The sequence below is a fragment of the Camarhynchus parvulus genome, chromosome 20 (genome assembly GCF_901933205.1).
Source record: "Camarhynchus parvulus chromosome 20, STF_HiC, whole genome shotgun sequence".
NCBI lineage: Eukaryota > Metazoa > Chordata > Aves > Passeriformes > Thraupidae > Camarhynchus > Camarhynchus parvulus.
This window is the reverse complement of record NC_044590.1, coordinates 13,661,065-13,682,447: the sequence shown is the minus strand read 5'-3', so window position 1 is coordinate 13,682,447 and position 21,383 is coordinate 13,661,065. Positions and strand designations below refer to the sequence as shown.

At 61.7% G+C, this 21,383-nt stretch overlaps 1 protein-coding gene across 9 annotated transcripts in view; it reads right to left on the bottom strand.

Moving 5' to 3' along the window:
- Positions 1–21,383, bottom strand: part of EPB41L1 (erythrocyte membrane protein band 4.1 like 1) — a 62,882-nt gene that overhangs the window by 13,420 nt on the left and 28,079 nt on the right. For 7 of the 9 annotated variants that reach the window (XM_030963232.1, XM_030963235.1, XM_030963237.1 and 4 more), the window contains exons 3-15: positions 13,887–14,077; positions 13,120–13,284; positions 12,326–12,430; positions 12,208–12,250; positions 11,471–11,546; positions 11,062–11,280; positions 10,883–10,970; positions 10,482–10,634; positions 9,703–9,800; positions 9,380–9,555; positions 8,818–8,966; positions 8,271–8,306; positions 6,359–6,550 (exon numbers count right to left, since the gene is read on the bottom strand). In XM_030963232.1, coding sequence (XP_030819092.1) covers positions 6,359–6,550; positions 8,271–8,306; positions 8,818–8,966; positions 9,380–9,555; positions 9,703–9,800; positions 10,482–10,634; positions 10,883–10,970; positions 11,062–11,280; positions 11,471–11,546; positions 12,208–12,250; positions 12,326–12,430; positions 13,120–13,284; positions 13,887–14,060 — 1,674 coding nt within the window. In that variant the 5' untranslated portion in view covers positions 14,061–14,077. Of the gene's footprint in view, positions 1–6,358; positions 6,551–8,270; positions 8,307–8,817; positions 8,967–9,379; positions 9,556–9,702; positions 9,801–10,481; positions 10,635–10,882; positions 10,971–11,061; positions 11,281–11,470; positions 11,547–12,207; positions 12,251–12,325; positions 12,431–13,119; positions 13,285–13,886; positions 14,078–19,447; positions 19,749–21,383 lie in introns of those variants that run through there. The other 2 variants (XM_030963234.1, XM_030963236.1) reach the window with 2 other exon arrangements.

Below are 21,383 nucleotides of genomic sequence, written 5' to 3'. Positions count from 1 at the left end.
TCTGCCACAGGTGCAACATGCTGGGATCCCTCCCCAGATGTGTTTACTGGGGCTTCTGGTCTCTCCTCCAAGCCAAGGCACCCACCAGTGTCCAAGACCAGGTGTGCTTTACTGTCCTTCTCCTCCCCCTCTGGATCTCCTAAGTAGATGATCCTCTGGGTTGCAGAAGTCTCTGAGCTGTCGTCACCAACCTTCACTTTAATTTTCAGGACCTCTGGGGCCGTGGCTGCCACTCTGGCCTCCTGCTTCCTGAAGGCTGCACGGTCCTTGGAGAGCACCTCACCTTCTCCCTGGGGAGGCTCTGGCTCCAAAATCTTGGTCCTTTGCCTCTCTTCAGGCTGCTGACAGGGCTTGGGCAGCCCTGGCTCCCTGGTGGCTGCGCCTTTGCCCAGCTCTTGGGGCTCCCCCTCTGCACTCTCGGCGGGTGGATGTGCCTCCCCTGGGCTGGACGCACCCCTGCTTTCCTTCTCATAGAGCTCATCCTCCCACACAGACTCAAAATCCTCGGGACTAGCAATCATTTTGGCTCTCTTCCTCGTCTCCAAGGCTGCAGCTGCCGGCTCTTCCTGGCCTGCCACGTCCTTGGCTTTCCCTACCGTCACCACCACTTTGGTCAGGCTCCCACTCGTGCTCCCCTCCGAGGTCCCTGCACGTGCTTCTTCCGTCTTGGCTCTCAGAGTTTTCCTCAGAGCTACAGCTTCCAGCCTAGGGGCTTCTCTCTCTATAAATACCCAGTGCTCCGAGCCCTGCATTGCAATTGGAGCAAGAAGAGTTAAACGCATCAGACACGCGGCCCCGAGTGCTGCTGGCACGACTGGCACAGCTGCTCAGCCTGGCACGGGGCTGGCTACATCATCATCATCATCATCACTGTCATTATTGTAGTTATGATTATGATTATTATTATTATTACTATTGTTCTTACCAAGGCCAGAGTTGAGGCTCTGTACAAAGAGGCCAGCCACTCATTGATGGGGAGAGGGGCTGGAAATAAGGGGCTGATGCCACACCGGGGACCGAGCCAGTGTCCTCCTCTCTGGGGACAGTGCTCTGCTCTGGGTGGTGGCTCACTGACACACCTGCAATACCTGGGGCTCTGCTGGAGGCACAGAGTGGGAGTGGAGCTCCCAGCAGACACAAGAACAGCCACCAGGGTCTCTCTGGAAGCAGGGGAACACAGCTGGCTGCCCCCTTGTTTTCAGCTGGCTCTGGCAACTCCCAGGGGTGAGATTTCATTGGAAGGAAGGCCCTGGGCTCTGGGTAGCTTCACTCTCAGCGTCATCCACGTGCCCTAAGAATTTGTCAGACTGCCAAGAGCACGAGCAGGGAAAGAAACCACTGCAAGTCATCAGCAAGGCCCTGTCCTTTTCCTACCAGATGCTGCAGATCAGATTCCCCAAAAGACCATCCCTCCTTTCCAGCTCACTAGGGACACCTCCTCAGAACCCAGCCATGCTGAAAACAAGTGTTCAGCAAGTGTCACCTGTGAAAGGCTCCCTGAGAAGTGTAAAAGACCACGGGCTCAGCAGCAGGACCAAGCAAAGGCCACAGAGCATCCTGCAGCACAGCCACAGGGGGAACGTCACCATGCTGCTGGCAGGGGACACCAGGTCACTGCTGCCAGGGACACCTTGTACATCCATGTGCTCATCCTGCACGTCAGCTGAAGGCCTCATGAGGGCCAAGAACAAAGCACTGTTAAAATCCAGCCACTTTTGGAACAGCAGGTAGGAAATAACTCATGGGAAGAGAGTTTCAGGAGAACATCTGCACCATGAGGCAGCTCAGCCACCCCTGGCAGCACATGAGGAGGGCAGTGCTGGGGCTCCCCGTGGGGCTGGCACTGCCCATGGCACAGCTGCCTGGGCACAGCCTGCAGCAGGGGCAGGGATGGCCCTCGAGGGCACCAGGATGCACTCCAGGCCCAGGGAGGGGCTGTCTGTCCATGCCCCCTCCAGCCAGGAACAGTTGGAAACGTGAGCCTCACCCCATGCAGGGCACTGGGGGAATGTCTGGAGCAGTTGCAAACCCAAAATGCAAACCTAGTGACTGATACTGGAGAAGGGGAAACAGGGGCAGGGGGGAGCAGAGCTAGAGAGAGGGAAGATAATATTAGAGGAGAGAAAGAAAGGAGGAAAACCAGCTACTAGTGGAAGAGCTCCCACAAGGAAATGAGAAGTCAGTGAAAGCCCCCAGCAGAAGAATGCCATTCCCAGCTGCTGCCTTCTCTGCCAGGTGTCAAAGGAAGCAGAGCTCCCTTGGCACAGTGCTGCAGGCCCTGCCCCTGCCCTCACTGCAGCCCCCCTGCCCCTGCCCCAGGCTCTGCCAAGATTCCCTCTGCCCCCAAAACCCCCAGGAGCCTGCAGGGAAGCACCTGGGGGCTGTGCTGTGGTACAGCCCATGGGCCCCACAAGAGAGCACCCCACCCCTGAGGGCAGGAAAGTACCAGCTCCTCTCAGTGCCAGGACACCCACAGGGATGGGCAGCAAGGGCACCCTCCTCCTCTGGTGCCAGAGGGATCCTTGGCAGGGACTCTGCCCTGGCCAGGCAGCCCCAGTGAGCAGCAGGGGCTGCAGGAGACCTGACCCCCAGCCCCCTCCAGCAGGAGCCTCTCCCATAGCCCCTTACCCTGCACCAGCTGCTCTCCAGCTCCCTTCCTCCACTCCTGCCTCCAGTGCAGCTTTTGTTCCTTCCCAGTCCATGGCACTGGGAACAGAGCCCACCAGTGCCTGCCAGGAGCAGAGGCTGCCCCGGGGCTGTGCCCAGGTGGATGTGACCCGTGGCAGCAGCATCCCCCCTGACAGGAGGCTCCCTGGGCAGCCCTGCTGCTGCGTGGCCCTCAGTCCCTCTGCACTCCCTCCTGTCCAGCAGCCACACTCAGCCAGGACACTGCTCACTTTCCTGAGGGTGCAGCAGCTGCTCTCCTGCTCCTGCCCTGCTGTCCCACTGCTGACACCATTCTCAGCCAGGACAAGGATGGACAGCTTGTGGGCACAAATCTCCTCAGCAAAGCCCTCTCATCCCTCTTCTCTGGCTGCAAACCAGAGTCCTTCAGAGGAGATCTTCCCTGGGCAAAGGGGAAGATTTTCTTCAGGCTCCTCTTCTGAGTTAAGGCCCAAGATAAATGTAGATCAAAAAGTCTGACCCCTGGAACATCTTCATCCATGACAGGACCTCTTCACCAGTCAGGAAAACCCCAAAGTTTCAGATTTATTCCCAAACCAGCTTCTTCCTTCTCCTCAGATTCTTGAGATGAGCACAGCCCAGCCCAAGGGACATCCAGCTCCTCCTTGTGTGATGTGAACTCTGCTCTGGAGGGCTCTGGCCACAGCTCACAGCTCAGGGCAGCCCTTTTGTCTCCAGAGCCTGAGGGCTCTGGGGGATGCTTGGAGCAAATCTCTGGATCCTGGGGCACATCCCCCAGGGAAGCAGGGAGCTCATGAGCTTTGGAGGTCAGTGGGCTGGAGGATGGAGCCACAGCAAAGCTGCCTCTGAAGGGATGATGCTGGGAAGGCTCTGTCCAGAGACCAGCCTTGACCCCCAAGGGATAAGTGACTTTCACACTTCCTGCCCTCCCTCCCTCCCCATGCACCTGCTCTAGGGACAGGAGCAACTGGGAAGGCCATTCCCACGGTGGCCTTCAGCACAAGAGACAGAAAGGAAAGAGGAGAGCAGGGAGCAGAGACAGCCTCTGCTCCTGCCAGCGGGGGCCACAGCCTTGGAGAGCCCCAGGCACGTGGGGGGCTTCTCCCCTGGCATCCTTCAGTGCCCCTGCTGCCCTTCTCTGCTCTGAGGGAGACCCAGCTCACCCAGCCTCAGGCAAGGATAATGAGGGAATCAGATGCTGGGACAAAACAGGGGGCTGGAGAGGCTCCTGGCACTGCCCAGTCCAGTGTTCCTGTCCTCCAGCAGGAGTGGGGCCAGAGGGCTGGAAGTGACAGACCACCCAACCCCATGGGCACCAGGGGACCTTCTGGCAGTGATGAGAGCTGCAGGCTCTGCAGATGTGCTGTCCTTGTGCCATCACCCCCTCGGGGCCATGGATCTCTCAGGGACACCCCAGGCTCTGGCCTGTGGGGATACATGGGGACATGTCAGGGCTGTCTCAGTCACAGATGCCGGGAGAGAAACCACTGGTGAGGCACCTTAGCACCTGCACCCCAGCTCAGGCTGGGCACACCGAGGGCAAGACTGACTCAGGAGATGTGTGTGCACCTCACACCTGCTGTTTCTGTCCTCCAGCACCCAAATTCTGGAATGGGGAGGGCGCCAACATGGACCAGGAGATGCTGCTGCTCTGTTGAAGGTGCCATATCCTTGCTGAAGCCCAGGCTGTGCCCAAGCCCTCCCTGACCCCCATGCTGCCTCCTGGGGATTGCTTCAGCCAGCCCAGGTTCAGGCTCCCGCCCATGCTGGTGACTTCTGCACGGTCTAAGGGACATGCACACGGAGCAAGAGTGTGCCCAGCCTGTCCCCCACCCCTCTGCCCTGCCTGGGGTGCTCAGGCAGGACAAGTGTCCCAGCACCGCATGTCCCTGGGGCCGACCATGCCAGAACCAAGGCTCAAACCCCAGCCTGCTTTTGCTCAGTGAAGGCACCACTCCTGGCTGTCCCCTCCCTTGAGCTAAACCCACACACAGGGGGTGCTGGGAGCTCACAGCCTCACACTGATGGAGCATGATGTGCACAGGCATGGCTCCAAGGATGCCCTTTGTCAGGGTGCCTGGGCCTAGGGAACTCCAGCTGCAGCCAGGACAGCCTGAGGCTGCTGGAGCAGCCACCCAGGTGTCCAGGCCATCGGGTCACCCCTGCCTTGGGATCCTCAGCACTGGGCTCCAGCACCGCCCCACACCAGCACTGGGAACTCTCCCCAGGAACACAGAGTCCAGCAGGAACAGCCAGGGGAGAGGTTTCACCAACAGCCCTGTCCTAGGAGGGGTCCTGCCTATCACCAGAAAGGGCACCCACCCATGGGCAGCTCTGCTCAGAGGGCACAAGACCCCTCGGCAGGCTGGGGACCCCCATGGTGGGAGTGAAAGGTGGGGGAGGAAGGGGATGGTGACAACCTCAGGAGAGGAGACAAGGCTTTTCTGTGTGAAAGACTCCATGCTTAGGGAAGCTCCATGCTCAGATGCAAAATCCTCTAAGGTGTCCTCTTCCATCGTCTGTGCCAGCACGGAAACCCCAGCACCCACGGGGAGAGAGAGAGGGAGACAGAGACAGAGAGACAGAGACAAAGAGAGAGAGAGAGAGAGAGAGAGAGAGAGAGAAAGGGAGAATTTGAGAAGGAATGAAGGAACAAAGGGTGAGCAGGTGGGTGAGCAGATGGATGAATGGATGGAAGGATGGATAGATAGATGGACAGAGGTCACAGCTGTGCCAGCTCTAAATGCTCCATTCACATCTCTGCACCTGATATATTCCATGGTAAAAGCAATGTGGGGGAAAGCCCCTGTTCCTCTTCCCAGCCGAGTGCTGTGAGGGGCCACAGCCCCCCTGCAGCCCCCATCTCTGGGCAGTGCTGGGGCCCACTGGGAACACGGGCACATCCCAAACTCCCCACAGAGCCCGTGCCCTCTCCATGACAGGGGGCAGCCAGGGCAGAGCAGCCCCACGTGTGGCACCCACCCTCCTGGAGCCGCTGCAGGCACTCCCCTGCTGCAGGCACAGCACTGGCTCAGAGCCCCACCGAGGGACAGCAGGCAGGGAGGGTCCCTGGCAGGGACAGGGCATCCAGGCTGGCAGGGGACACTCCTGTCACATGCTGCCTGCACTGAGCCCAGCAGGGACCCAGGCCACAGAGCCCAGCTGTGCCACATCCACCCCCCTCCAGCACAGGGGGCCCTGTCCTGGCACCCCAGCTCCAGTGCTCTCCTGTTGTGCCCGTGGTCCCAGGGCAAAGCCAGTGTGCAGAATGCCCAGAAGGGAGGATGTGGCTGTGGGATCCAGCATGGCACCACTCATCTTCCGCCTCCTCCCACCACCCAGGTTCCACTGCTGAGAGCACCAAGGGGCCTGGTCCTGCTGTGCTGGGGACACCCCCATGCAGGAGCTGCACTGGCCCTGCCCCACAGGCTGCTCCTGAGAAGAGTGAGCAAAACCCCACCCCATGGCCCACCAGAGCCACAGCCCATCTCTCTGGTAGCCCCCAAACCCCTCCAGACAAGGGCTGCTAAGTCTCCTGCAGTGCTCAGGGAGATCCCCCCCACCAGCAGTAAAAATGGTTCAAAAACACAGAAACAACACCCCTGTCCCCAGCATGTCACTCCCACTGAGCTCCCTCAGGGCAGCACAGGAGCTGAAGGACTCCTCCCCAACAGATCCTGATCCTCTCTGGAAGAGAAGCAGCAGAACAAACCTCAGTGGCCTTTTCAGGGGTTCCCTTTGGTGTTTCATCCTCGTGCTTGGGTGAGGAAGAGGCTGGTGAGGAAGGCAGCCTCCTGTCCCGGTCCCTGTGAACCAGTTTGCTGTTGGGCTCCTTCAGGGTCCGCTTCAGCTCATTGATGCTGGCCTGATGCTTCAGCAAAACATCCTCTGGCTTGTCTAAAAACTTGGGAAGGAGAGAGGAAGAGAGCGACGGTTAAAGCAGCAGCCCAGTGCAAAGGGATGAGCAGGGGCACCGGGAGGGCTGGTGTCACACTGGGCTGGAATTGAGGTGCTCAGGAGCCAAATGAGGAGCGTCATGGAGCACCAGGGTCTGCAGGTCTTACTGCAGGACAGGGAGCAGCTCTTTCACTGCAGGCAGCAGCAGAACGTGGGTAGCAGGTGAAGGGCACGGCATGGCCTGGTGGCATCTCCAGGACTCTGTGTCCTCCTGGCTGGAGACACGCTAAAGCTTCCTGGAGGGGAGAGCCGGCTCTCCCTTGGGACCAGCAGGGAATGGGGCCCTGCTGGAAACAGCAGCAGCCTCTGCTGTTGGCTGGTGCCAGGCACAAGGGAGCCCAGGCTCTGTCTCAGAAAGGCATTTCCAGCAGAGCTCCCCCAGAGCAGGCTCTGACAGAGGGGTGGAGGTCCAGGGCCGGGCAGGGATGTCCAGCATGGATCCAAGACTGGATCATTGTGGATCAGCCCAGGGTGGGGTGGGTCTGATCAGCTGTGGAGAGAGGACAGCTCAGAGTGCTCAGGGAGAGGGGTCAGTGTCAGAGCGTGGCTCGGTGAGGGCACAGTGCCGGGGTGCCCCCTCGTCCTGCCGCAGAGGTGGGCAAACCAGGAGGAACCCGGCTTCTGCCTCCAACCCAAACCCAAACCAAAAGCTCTCCTGAGCTTCAAAAGGAGGGCCCCAAACACCTCCCCAGCATCTCCTCGGCAACAGAGCAGAGACCCGTGAGAGTCCCAGGAAAAGCCCCACCAAATTTTCCAGACCAGAGGGCTCAGCAGCGCTCAGGAGTCCCGCCCTGGCCCCGCGTGCCCGAGCTGAGGGGGGCTCAGGTGTGCCCACCTCTGGGCTGGGCGCAGCACATGCACATGCAGGGGGCAAGCGATGAGGCGGGCGGGGTCGGGGCGGTGCCCACCCCCGCTGGGGCTGCACAGGGAGCCTGGGCGGGGCCGGCGTGGCCAGCCCCATCCCCTGGCAGTGCTTGCTCCCATTGGCAGCTCCAGCTGGGATCTCTGCTCATAGAGGGGATCCCCCGGGAGCACCCCTGGATTTGAGGCCAAGATTAATTGTTCCTGATGGGGCCATCACAGGCACAATTTGTGCAGGGAGAGTTCAGCCTCCCTCTCTGCTCAGCCCCCCTCAGGGTGGGCAGGCACAGGGCTGGTGTGAGTGCTGGCCCCCCCAGGCAGCTCAGAGCCTCTTGGGCCCTGTGGGGTGGGATGGCAGCCACAGTGCTTGGGGAGCCCCAGCCCAGCTCTCCGGGGGCTGCAGGAGAGCTGGGCAGGGGGGATGAGGCAGTTTGGGTCAGGCAGGAGCAGAGCGTGGGTTTGGGTGCCAGCAGGAGGATGGGACCAGCTCCACAGGAGAGGAGACACAAGGTGAGGACATGGCGGGGTCAGGAACACGAGCAGAAGCCAAGTCATCCCAATGGGCCAGGGGCTCTCCTGCCCTTGGGAGGGCTCTTGCTCACAGGCACGATCAGGACCACCTTACTTAGTGGGATAGAAGATGCCACAGCTGATCCCCAGCTGTCTGTTCCTCGGGCTCCTCCAGCACCCAACCCCCGGCCCGGTGCATCTTGTATTCCAGTAAATAGGGGGACAGACGGACTTGTTTTGGGAAGGATGGACAATATGATGCACCAATGAGGACTAAGATACTCCAGAGAGAATACCTCCTGCTTGTGCCTGGGGGTTGTTTCGTGCTCCGGCTGGCAGCAAAGAGAGGGTTAAAAGTAACCAGCAGGGTCAGTTGAGGGCACTTGTCACAAATACCACAGTTAAGTTGATAGGCTGATAGGGACCCCCCCTCCCCTCCCAGCATGGGGCTGAAATGGGCTGGGACAGCCCAGGGACCAGGACAGGAGGGGGTGGGCTGTGCCCAGGCAGTGGTGGGCACTGATGTGCTCAGCCTGTCCCCAACCCTGTCCCAGAACCTGGCTGCTCCCAGGTCCAGCCCTGCCTGGAGATGAGCCTTGAGACCACCTGGAGGGCTCTGGGGAATCCAAGTGAATCTTAACCCCTGTGACAGCTCCATTTCCACTGGTGGGGCCAAGAGCCACATCCCCAGGGCCCCACCAGCCTGGGGCACAGCTGACACCCACAGGGCTGCAGGGACCCTGCCCTAAGGTGACCCTTCCTGCCTGCAGCCCAGCCTGCTGCCTGTGCCCAGGCCCTGCCTGCCCCTCCACCCCCACCCTCTTCTGCCCACCTCGGCTGTACCTTCAGCTCCTTGATCTTCGTCGGGGTGGTCACCTCCTCATCCTCCGTCTCAGAGCGTCTCCTGCTGCCAAACTCACCGTCCTCATCCTGCTTCTCCCCCTCAGGCCCGGCGTCGTGGTTCTCGCTGACAGAGGCTGGGCGCGAGAACTCTGCCCACGGGGGACAGACGGGTCACTGCAGCCCTAGCACCCTGCTCCTGCCCCAGCCCTGCCACCCTGCCCCTGCCAGCTCTGACAGCTGGGTCACTGCAGCCCTGCCACCCTGCTCCTGCCCCAGCCCCCTGCCCTGCCAGCTCATACCTGGGGCAGGTGATTCCAGGGGGTCCCAGGGCACAGGGGAGGGAGTGATGTGTCCCTGAGCTGCCCGACCCCAGCCCTGCCATGTCCCTCTGTTCATGCACAGTCTGAGCTACCCCTAGGGGTGGGGACAGCCCCTGTGCCACGGGGATGAGGCTGGGGACAGCCTCCAGAAGGAAGCCTGATGCTGCTGCGAGCCAGCCCAGCGAGGCCGGGCAGCGTCCCCTGTTGGTGCCAGAGGAGCAGTGTCCCCGTGTCCCCTGTACCTCCGTCCAGGCTGCGGGACATGGTGTAGCGTTTGCTGGACGAGCGCTCGAAGAAGGGCGCGGGGCGGTCGATGAGGGCGCTGGCCTGGCGCGTCTGCGCCTGCGTGCGCCCGCTGTACCGAAACTTGGAGCCCATCACCAGGAAACCCTTGGGGGGAGGCTCTGGGGACACCAGCCTGGGGGTCACAGGGGTGGGACGGTGTCAGCGAGCCCCAGTCAGGCCCCCTGGCACCGCTCCCCACGTGCACCCACTGCAGCAGAAGCAGGAATGTGTCTGCCTCCGGGAAAACAGGCCTGGAGAAGGCCTAGGGAAGGTGCCTCACCTGAAGAAGGTGTGATGCTCTATGCAGACCTTCCAGAGCCTCTTGGCTGAGCGGTGGTTGGGCAGCTTGAAGCCAATGGTGCTCTCAAACTGTTCGTACTTGGGGGAGACAGAGACAGGCTGTTACAGACACATCCTGCCCCAAGAGACATGCCAGGACCTTGCCATGGTCCTCAGGCTCCTCTGGCAGGAGCTGTGACCATGCAAAAGACCCTCAAAAATCTTATTCAAATTCATGCTGCGATGATCCATGCCCAGCAGAGTGATACACCCCACAGCTCTGCCCTAAGCACCTTCCTCAGCTGTAAATGGCTTTTCAGTGCAAGAGAAATTCCTTCAAGAAACAAAAAGCTTTTACAGCTGTTTTGGTCTGAGGGCATCACTCCCAGTATGGTGTCCTTGCCCTCCAGCCTGCTGGAACACGTGGGTAGAAATGCATTTTCCCACCATAAATGAATGGAAATAAAGTCTGAAAATGAATGAAAAAACCTTGTGAAGATGTGACAAAAATGGCCCTTAACCCTCATTCCTGGACAAGCTCCCTATACCAGCAGGGTCATGATGTCTGTCAGGAATGGCATCCTGGGGTCCCTCAGCTGTTGAAGTCATGAGAGAACATGAAAGAAAATCCATGCCACAGGAAATGTGCTCTCTTGGCCAGTGTGGTCATAAATATGGGATCCTCGGAGCAGAGGCCAGAGCCAGGTGAGGAAATCCTCACCATCAGCTCCAATCCCTCAGGACAGGTCCCCAGGGGCTGCACCAGCACCTGGCACCCACCTCCCCTGGGCGGATCTTGATGTAAAAGTTACTCCTCTTGTAAGAAATCTTGAGGATCTTGGGCCAGGCAAAGCGGTTGATGCGCAGCCGATCCCTGTAGATGAGGAGGCCGTTGGCACAGACGCCCAGCATGATGTCGATGCCCTCTGAGTCCTGGAGGAGACAAGGGGACAGGGACAGGTCAGCAAGAGCCAGCCTGGCCAGCAGTGCCACATCCCTCCTGCAGAGTGCTGCGGGGGCCTGGCTAGCAGAGGGAACAGTGAACCCCAGGCTGGTGGAGTCTGATCTCTGGGGCTTCTCTGGTGCCACCCAAAGCCATGCCAGGCGCCTTCCCTGCAGGAGGAAGGTGGGCAGGAGCAGGCTGGGAAGGGGCAGCACTCTGGCAGCCCCCAGCCCCGTACCTTGGCGTGGTGCAGGTCCACCCCGTACATGGAGAGCTTCTTGGCGTTCTCCAGGAAATGGATCTCTGCTTCCCCGGGGGTCATTCCCCTGCAGGGAGACACAGAGGGGGACACGTGGCTGGGCAGCCCAGGGCCGTGGGGCAGCTGTCCTGCCCGTGCTGTCCCCTCCCGGGGCTCACCGGTAGGTCTTGTGCAGCTCCATGATGCGCTCCTCCAGCTCCCGCGTCTGGTTGGGGGCGAAGCGCAGCTCGCTGACGTAGTTGCCCACATGCTCCTCGGTGTCGTGGTCACCCAGCTCGGCCTGCACGGCGTAGGAGCCCAGCAGGGCGTGGGTGACAAAGGAGCAGGGCAGGCGGCCCGTGATGATGTCAGCACGGAGCTGCAGGCACAGGTAGTATCTGCAGGAGGGGCAGGCGGTCAGAGCGGGGCAGGGCACCCAGGAACCAATCTGGTGCACCCAGGGCAGGCTGGAGCTCTGCAGGAAGGAGACTTCGTGCACCCCACAGCAGGCTGGGGCTCCCTGGGGAGGAATCTGGTGCCCTCTGGAGCAGGCTGGGACTCCCTGGGAAGGAGGCCCATTGTCCTCACCTGGTGATGTCCTCTGTGAGCTGGGCAGGGTCTGGAGGGTAGAACTTCACAGTGAAGGCAAAGTTCCAGGGCCCACCTGGGGAGGGGAGACAGCAGTTCAGGACAGCACCCAGGGGGCTGCACACAGGGCACAGAAGCATCTGTATGTCCACTGAGGATCCTGCTGCTCCCTCCAAGTCTTGCACAGGGCAGGGACAAGGGGGCTCTAGAGGCTGCCAGGGACACAGCCCTTGGGAATCCAGCACAGCTTTTGGGGAATCCTCCCCAGAGAGCCGGGGACAGCAAAGCATCACAACTGCAGGAGCAACAAGCTCAGTGTTCCTGCAAAAGCCTCCTGTGTCCCAGAAGGTGACACCTTGGGCAACAGCTCTTCTGCTATCCCAGCAAGGCAATACCATGGCAAATGCACCCCAGGAGCTGTCCCAGCATGGATCCCTACTCTTCCCACCATCCCTGTCCCCCCTGCACAGGGCAGGTGGTGCCCAGGGCAGCACCAAGTGTCAGACAGCTCTCCATGGCACAGAGTCCTTTGTCCCCTCACGTCTCATGAGGAAGAGAAGAGGTGGGTAACAAACAGCTGAATGAGCAACAGTGTCCCTGTCCCCAGGCCAGCTGCCAAAGGTCCCCTCCAGGGCAGGAGGGGAGGTGACCTGCCACAGGACAGCCACACTGAGCCATCCAGGAGCCCCATGGGACACCCCAGGGCTCAGGAGGATGGACCCTCCCCAGGCACTTACTGCGGATCTGCTTCTTGATCTCCTTGGAGGGGTCCAGCCAGTTCTGCAATGAGGACACAGCAGGTCAGGGGGGCCCCCACCTTGGAGGGGTGGCTGCACAGGGACCCCCCATGCTCACCTTCTGGCTGTCTGAATCGCAGAAGGTGAGGCCAAAGTAGTCCTTCTCCAGGAGGTTGAGGTGCTCGCACACCATGTCAAAGAGCACCTGGCCTCGGGCGTGTTTCTGTCAGAGACATGGACAGGCTGATGTCAGCTGGTCCCTTGGGCTCCAGGACACCCTCCAGGTGACCATCAGAACATCCTCTCACCCAGCATGGGCTTCAGCACATCCCAGCCTTGCAGCCCCAGGATCACCTGTGTGTCCCTAAAGCAGTGCCAAAGCGTGTCCCAGGGCTGCAGAGATGGGGCACCACTGTGAGGACACCCAGGTCCTAGGGCAGCAGGGATGGGCTCCTGGTGGCAGTGGTGGCTGGCTCCCCAAGCACAGCATAACAAGAGCCACCAGGAGCCAGCAGCATGTGGAGTGATGGAGAGAACCCTTGGTGCAGCCACTGCCAGGTGTGTGTCCACTCTGTCCCATCCTGCAGCCACTGCCAGGTGCCCAAACTGCCAGGCAGAGCTCTATCCCCAGCCATTAAGCTTCTGATTAAGACACTGTTTTCTCTTATGAGCAGCTGCCAAATTTGGTTTCACTGGGCTGATATCCCCTGCAAGAGTCTTTCTTTCTAGACTTTTAACTAATTTTGAAATTTCAATTTAAATGGCTACTTCTCTGTGTGTTTTTCCCTAGGACAGAGGTACTACAAAGCTGTCCTAGGAAGAGTCCTGTCCTTCAGGACTCTCTGGACTGGGCAGGGTCTCAGCAGTGTCCCCTCCTTGGTGCCAGCACAGGCCCCCCAATCTGGGGCTCACCTCCACCTCGCATTCATATTCGGACGCATCGAGCAGGGTCACCCTGCACAGGGCACTCTTCACTTTCTTGGTGGTTTTCTGGGGTGACTTCTGGGTCTTGCTGGGAGTTGTTTTGTCAGAGAGCCCGTCGGTCTCGCTGTAGTCCTTGTCCTCCATGTCTGTGCCCTGGAGCAGGGATACACCGAGGGTTACCTTACCTGGCACCACTGCCGAGGGACACGGGCACAGGGGAAGGCTCTGCACAGCAGAGCAGGGCAGCTGTTGAGGGACAGTGCCCAGCCAAGGCCAGTTCCACCAACCCACACTGCCAGCACAGCCCAGCTCCCTGGTAAACGGACACTGGGGGTCAGTTCAGCACCCAAATCTCCCTGCCCGACCACCAGGGCAGCAGCTCAGCTCCCCACAGCCCCACAGCCAACAGCGGCTGCAGCCGGGGCTCCCAGCCGGGCCCGTGGAGCTCAGTGGGGACACGGCAGCACTGCCCACAGCCATGGCGGGCCAGCAGGGCCATTCCCAGCGCTGGCACACCACCAACCTCACCACCATCGGTGCCCGGGCTGCCGCGGCCCGTCCTGCCCGCAGGAGCCGCGTGGGCAGCGGGGGCAGCGGCAGAGCCCGGCCGGCCCCGCCTCAGGGGCTCCCCTGGGGCTGCCCCCGAGGGCCGGGCCCGCCTCACGGCCCCACGGCCAGCAGCGAGCGGTGCCACGGCCCCTCCCGGGCTGCTCCTGCCCGTCCCCTCCCGCGTTCCCCGGCCGACACCCACTCACCGGCTCCATGTTTCGGGTGTCCGGCTGTGCTCCGAGCTTCTCATTGGGGTCAGTGTCGCGGCCGGCGGGGCTGGGCGCGGCCGTGGGGCCCTGGGCGGCCGCCTCCAGCTGCTGCTGCGGTGCGTCCTCCTGCGCGTTCCTCACCTCAGAGCCGGGGCCTGTCTCCGTTGTCATGACCGCCGGTCACCGCGCTGTCACCGCCACCGGAGAGAGACAGCAGGTGTCACCCGGGGCTGGGGGATGCTGCCCGGGCAGCCGGCTGGAATGCTCTGGCTGCTCGGGGGAGGCTGGGACAGGCTTGGGATGTGCCCATCTCTGCCTCACACGGATCCGCTGCCAGATCCCAGATCGCTGCCCATGCACAGATTCCCTGCCAGAGCCCCATCCCTGTCCATGCACAGATCCACTGCCAGAGCCTAGATCCCTCTCCACTCCCAGATCCACTGCCAGATCCCAGATCCCTGTCCATGCACAGATCCACTGCCAGAGCCCCATCCCTGTCTGAGCCAAGAGCTGGCTTTGCAAAGGGCTGGTGGCAGCAGCACAGGGCACCAGGATTTCATACTCGGAGCTAGAGGACAAGAGCAGCAGTGGGGAGGGACACTGGTGACAGGGACCCGCCATGGACAGGGATGCACCTGATTGTGCAGAGCAGGCAGGGGAGCTGCTCTGACCCCCTGCTCCCACACCCCTGCACCAGCTAGAACCTTCCCGCGCTGTTTTCTAGGAGTGGGAGGAAGAGGCAGGCTGTGAGTCAGGGAAGGCTGCAGTGACACAGGAAATGGCAGACACGGACAGTGCACAGCTCGCATCCGGGCTGGCTGCTTTGCTCCCCTCTGGCCACCCCAGCAGCAGCAGCAGCACGCTGGGTTCCCACGGCCAGCCTGGGACCCTATGGATTCCTGCCTCCAACCCCAGCTGCCTGAAAAACAAACCCAGGGCCAGGAACAGGGAGGGGAAGGCACTTTCCACGCCAGGATGCTCAGCAGTGTGTTTTTGGAACCTTTATGGTTTTGGAACATTTTATGCCAACACAGCATGGCCTAGTAAGGTGTCCTGGGAGGGTCCACACTCCACAGGTCATGAAGCACCCTTTGGACCATCACCCACTCTCCACTCAGGCTGCTCAGGCCTGCCAGCTCCCCACGAGGCCATGTCCTGCTGTGCAGCACCTGCTGGGATCATCCCCACCTGAGTCTGAGGGCTGTGGCTGCACAAGGTGGCTCAGTTGGAGCATCTGTGACCCTGTGGTCACATCACCCACCCTGCCCACAGAGCAGCCACACCAGCAGCCCTGAGTAATGCCTTCAGATCCTGTTCCAGTTCCAAACCCTGCTGTGGCAGGGACACCTTCCACTATCCCAGGGTGCTCCAAGCCCTGCCCAACCTGGCCTTGGACACTTCCAGAGATCCAGGGGCAGTCCCAGCTTCTCTGGGCACCCTGTACCAGGGCCTCAGCAGCCTCACAGGGAAAAACTTCTCCCCAGTATCCCATCTAACCCTGCCCTCTGGCAGTGGGAAGCCATTCCCCCTTGTCCTGTCCCTCCATCCTGTGTCCCAAGTCCCTTTCCAGCTCTCCTGGAGCCCCTTTAGACACTGGAAGGAGCTCCAAGGTCTCCCTGGAGCTTCCTCTTCTCCGAGTGAATGCTCCCAGCTCTCCCAGCCTGTCCCAGAGCAGAGGGCTCCAGCCCTTGGAGCATCTCCTGGACTCACTGCAGCAGCTCCACATCCTGCTGATGTTGTGTCCCCGGGGCTGGGGCAGCTCTGCAGGTGGGGTCTCACCTGGGTGGGCAGAGGGGCAGAATCCCCCCTCACCTCTGCCCACGCTGTGGGATCAGCCCAGGGCAGGGTTGGTTTCTGGGCTGCCAGTGCCCATGGCCAGGTCACATCCAGTTTGTCACCAGCAGCACCCCCAAGTCCTTCTCCCAGGGCTGCTCCCCCCCAGCCAGCCCCAGCCTGTGCTGGTGCTGGGGCTGCCCCAGGTGCAGGACCTTGCCCTTGGCCTGGCTGAGCTCCATCAGGTTCACGTGAGCTCCTCCAGCCTGCCCAGGACCCTCTGGGTGCCCCATCCCTGGTGGATCTGGATCCACTGCACAGCTCAGGCTCAGCTCAGTGTCACTGAGACTCACAAAGAAACCCATCCCACACCACAGCTCCTGTCCCACTGCTGCCCTTCAGGTGTCCTCAGCCGTGGGAAGATGTGAAACCTTCCCAGGAAAATGACTAAAACTGGCTCTGGGGGTGGAGGGAATGGAGAGGAGGTGATGGAGAAGACAGGGAGTCAAGCCTACGCCTTCCGCCGGATTCGCAGCCAGGAGATCCCGGGAACGTTCCCCTCCCGGGCCTGCGCTGCCTGGGTGCTCACCAAGGGGCCTCAGCTCACAGCCAGAGGCCCAGGATGTCACCCCCTTGTGCCACAGCCGTGTTCTCCCTGCCATGACAGGCCAGACAACCCACCCTGAGCAGCATCAGCTCCTCCTGGCAGACCCCACTGCTCGCCCAAGGCCACCAGGAGCTTCCAGAGTCACCGCTGGTTTGTTTTTTCCACAGAGGAAACAGAGCTGCTTTTTTCCACTGCAAATTCAAGCAGTTGCTTGCTCCAAGCCCTGGTCCCTGTGTGGATCATTCCCAAGCACTTCTGCTTGGATCTCAGTGTGTGAATTTTTAATCAACGTGAAATCTCTAAAATGACAACGCATCACTTTGGGCCAAAAACATGCTGAGTTGTTCACTTGACATTTCTAAACTTTCTTCCAAACTACTTTTCCCCTGCAGTGATCCCTGAGGAAATGAGGGGTTTTTCAAGCGTAGTAGGCTGGGAATTCATCCCATCTCACTTCTGCATCTTGAGTTCCATTTCCAACCTTCTGATGGTGCGCCAGGAACCTGATCCCAGGGACTGCCTTCCAGCTGAAGCCAGTGAGAGCATGGCACAGCAGTGCCAGGGTGGCAGAGCTCTGCTAAGGGAGCCTGGCAAACCCCCAGGGACCATGTCCCTGCTCCCAGGGAATCCCTCAGTCTCTGGCCTTGCAGCCGTGCTGGGGAGGCTCTGCTCCCTACACAGGGTCATTGCTGGGGGCCAGGAGCTGTTGGAGGGAGCCAGGGCTGGCAGGGGCAGTGGCTGCAGGCACGGCCCCGCTGCAGCTGAGCCCTGCAGCTGCACAGCCCTGACGGAGGGACCACGCTGGCACTGCCACGCTCCCGGGCACAGCCACAAGGGCCGCATTCAGGAGCTGTTCCTGGCCAGCCCTGGGGCTGAGTGGGAAGGCCAGGGCTCCTCCAGCACTGCCACTCACCCCAGTGCTGCTGCAGCCCAGGGTCAGCACCAAGCCCCTGGGGACAGTGGCACCTGCTGTGGGACACTGCCACCCTCCGTGGCAGCCTGGTCACCTGCACTCACCTGCACCCGGGGCTGTGGGAGAGGGACACAAGGCCCACGTGAGCACCAGCACCCTCTGTGCCCATCTGGGGGTGCTCAGCACACTGGGGGCACCTGCAGGCTCTGCAGGGACCTGAGCACACTCATGGTGAAACCTGTCCCAGGCCCCTGTCCCTCTTTTATTCCATGGCCCCCCCATGGCCCTCGAGAGCTGCAGAAGGAGATGTTGCCCTGGGAGCAGCTCTGTGCCGTGGGGATGAGCTGTCCCTGGTGGGAGGGGGCAGCACAGCACAGACAGGGAGCAGCAGCCATGGAGCCCTGCCCATCCCACAGCACCTTCCCTGTGCAAACTCAGCTCCTGCTGTCCCAGCAGAGACCCCAGAGTGGAAGCCATGGGTTCAGAAAGGACACAGGTCCCAGAGTGGTGCCAAAGGGACAATTCCACTGAAATATGTGCTGTAACAAACCTGTAAAAGAGGTTTACACAACTGCAGTGAACTCGATGGAGTTCTAAAGTTATTTCTTTCTAAATACTTCCTACAGCAGGAGCAGGACGCCACCCCTGTGGGCGCCAGCCCTCCCAGCACCCAGCCTTGCTCATGCCTGTCCCACTGGAGCAAATCCCACGCTGAGGCTGTTGGAGGCAGTGGGCACAAAGAGCCTGCCCTGTGCAGGCAGTGGCCAAAGGGCTCCTCCTGGCACCCACAGGCCCTGGTGCCCCATGCCTGGTTTTCAGCAAGGGCGAGTTTTCAGCACAAGCCCAGTTTCCATCAAGGGCTGGCTCGATGCAGCTGCAGCTGGAGCCCAGGGCCGGGGGATGCTCCCTCCGGGGACAGGGCTGGAGCCGGATGGAGCTCCAGGCTACCGGAACAGGCACGTGGGAACGGTGACTGCAAAGGAAGCCTCAGCAGGATCACAGGCAGACCTGCTTGTCATGCCTGGAATCTCCTCCCATCATCTCCCTGCCTGCTCCTCCTCCCCTTGGTGTTTTCCTCCTCCTTCCCCTTCAAGCTGGAGTGTGGATTTCCCAGCTGCTTTGCCCCAGCACTTTTCCAGCATCTCCCAGCTCCAGCCGCTGCAGCGCTCCTCTGGCAGAGCCTTCCCTTCCCCTCCCTGCAGGCTGCTCGCCCTCCGTGCCCAGTCACTCCCAGCTGCAGGGCTGCTCTCCGAGGCTGAGCATCCCCCTTTTCTCCCGGGCTGCCCCTAACGCCCCTCGCTCCCTGCGGAGGCTCTGCCCATCCACGAGGCTTCACCTCCGGAGCCCCTCGGTCCCAGGCAGGCAGCAGCCCCTGCTGAGCACCCAAAGGGGGCTCCAGCTCGGGTGGGGAGCACAGGGGTGGGTGACAACCCAGTGACCTCCTCCCCCACCCCTGCCGAGGGGGGCTGATGGTGGCAGCAAAGCCCCATCACATTGTGGGGTCACACTGGGGACAGATGCTGCCACAGAGACACACGGACACGGGGGGCACCCTGCGGGGGTGGCAGTGGCTGCAGGGCACGGGGCAGGGGCCAGGAACCTGCCAGCCCCAGGCAGAACGGAGATGCTCCCCGGGGCTGTGGCACCCAGCACCCCGACCGGGCAGGGCTGAGCTGGGCACAGGGGCACAGGCAGTGCCTTGCAGCCATCCTGCAAACCTGAGAGAGCCTGGCAGGGAGTCCTGGGAATCCTCCATAGAAACAGCAAACAAGGAAAGCAGCCCCAAAGCCCCGACAGCACACAGCACCCTGAGCCCCAGTGCCACCCCTGGGACTCACCCCCCTGGCACGGGACATGCAAATCCCCAAACAACTCCGCAGTGCAGCCTGAGAGTTCTCCTGTGCTGCTCTGCAGCAGGGCCAGAGGATCATATGAGCTGTTTGTGGTGAAGGGGGGGGGATCAGAAACACTGGAGATCCCTGCTCCTGGAGACTGAACCCTGATCTCCTCACGGGGGACTGGCAGGGGCAGAGATTGCAGTGTCCCGAGCTGTAAAAGTGCCCTGTCATAGAATCCTAGAACCAAGTTTGGGAAAGACCTCTAAGATCAAGTCCAAGCGCCCCCATCGCCCCCGGGCTCCAGAAGCCGCATCCTCCCCATCCTCCCCATCCTCCCCAGCGCTCCCCAGGCAGCCGCCGCTGGCTGAACCGGGGCAGCAGCAGCGGCAGCGGGGCCGAGCACCGCGCAGTGCCCCGGGGGCCCTACCTGGGTGCCAGCTGCCCATGGCTCCGGCGCGGCTCAGCCCGGCTCGGCTCGGCCCGGCTCGGCTCATCCCGCCGGGCGGGCGCTGCGGCCGAGGCAGCGCCTTCTGCAGAGCCGCCTCTTCCCACGCCCCGCGCGGTGACGGATGGAAGGATGGATGGAAGGAAGGATGGATGTGCACTGCTGCCGCAGCCGGCACGGGCTGGGCCGGGAGCTGGGAGCGGGGCTGCCCTCCCGGGCGTGTCCCCCGCGTGCCGGCGCCGCCCCCATCGCCCCCGGCCCGCAAACGCCTGACTCATCCCGGGCCGGGCACTCCCGCCGGGATCCTTCCCTGCGCACGCCCGGCAGGGCAGGAGAGCTCGGCTGCTCATCTCTATGCCAAGGTAACCTGGCACGGTCCTGCCCTCCCCAGCCCTGCCGTGGGGCCCGGGGCAGCAAACCCTGCGCTGCCATCCACACCCAGGCTGGGCCGAGCCGTCCCAGCAGCTGAACAGAGGCTCTTTCACCGGCCCTGCGCACGGTGAAGGGCCGAGCGTGACACCCGGCACATCCCTGTCCCCAGGGCACACATCCCCTGCCCGTCCCTGGCAGGGACAGCCCCGCGGAGCGAACACGGCAGGGACCCTCTGCAGGGGCTTCCCGCAGCCCTGCACTGACCCCGCCGGGCACAGGGACAGCTCCTGCCGGCAGCGGGGACAGCCAGAGCACAGGCAGGGACACGGCGGGGCCGGGGCCAGGCACGGACTGGGGGCCCCTGGCCAGGTGTGGGCAGGACCTGCCAGCTCGGACACACGCTGATAGGAGTCCCGGGCATGCCGAGCCAGCAGGAACACAAGGGGACAAAGCACACGTCTGGGGGACCCCGTCAGGCTCTGGCTGTGGGGGTACAGGCACTCACTGTGGGGGTGACCACACTGGGTGCAGAAGGAGAACCCCAGAGCGCCCAGCTGCTCACCAGGATCAGCTCCCCAAGTGGTACCCGTGGGTTGGGATGCTCATGGACTGTTCTCCCAGTCAAGAACATCAGCCCTGGGGGAAGCAGACGGGCAGGGAAGGGGTCCCAGCCCCCACAGCCCTCCCTGAGGCTGGGCACCTTCACAGGGACTCCTGAGCTGGGACAGCCCAGGGGTCCCATTCTGAAACACAGCAGCCTGCAGCCAGGGAGAGCCAGGAATCCCACAGTACCCAGCAAACTCATACTCCAGAATCCTTGCCTGGTCTGCACTCTAATCCAAACCTCAGCAGTTCAATCCCCACAATTCAGGCAGGCCTGCAGTGGGGCCTGCAGCTCCCTCAGACCCTGCAGCCCCCCTGGGAGCACCCACCGTGCCAAGGCAGCCTCAGCACCCCCGATGGCACTGCCAGCCCTGAACCTGCCCTTCCCAACTCTCCAGGAGGGTGCAGCCACTGGGGCTTGGGGCTGGGGGTGACCAGTTCTTGGCTGCTCAGCACTGGTCAGGGCTGGGGTCACCCACAGCTGAACTGAGTCCCTGGTGGCTCCATCAGGTATCCTGGGGAAAACAGGGACAGGAAGGACCTTCCCTCCGTCCCTGGCAGGAAGCAGTGATGGACCCAGAGAAATGGGCTCAGGCTCTGGCCAGGCTGGAAGGGACCCACTGCTTCCACTATCCACTAACTGCAGAGGGGCCTGTGGGAACTCCTCTGGGCCCCAAAAATCTTGGAAAGGGTGGTCTGGCACTGGCACAGGCCTCCCAGGGCAGTGGTGGAGTCACCATCCCTGGGGGAATTTAAAGGACATTCAGATTTGGGGACATGCCTGAGGGGTGGCCTGGACAGTGCAGGGATGAGGGTTGGACTTGACACAGAGAATCCCTTTCCAGCCTCAGTGGTTCCATGACTGGTGAGACCCCCAGGGTGCACAAGGACTGGGGGGACCTGAACACCTACAGGTTCCAAAGGGGTCCTGCTGGCACTTGGA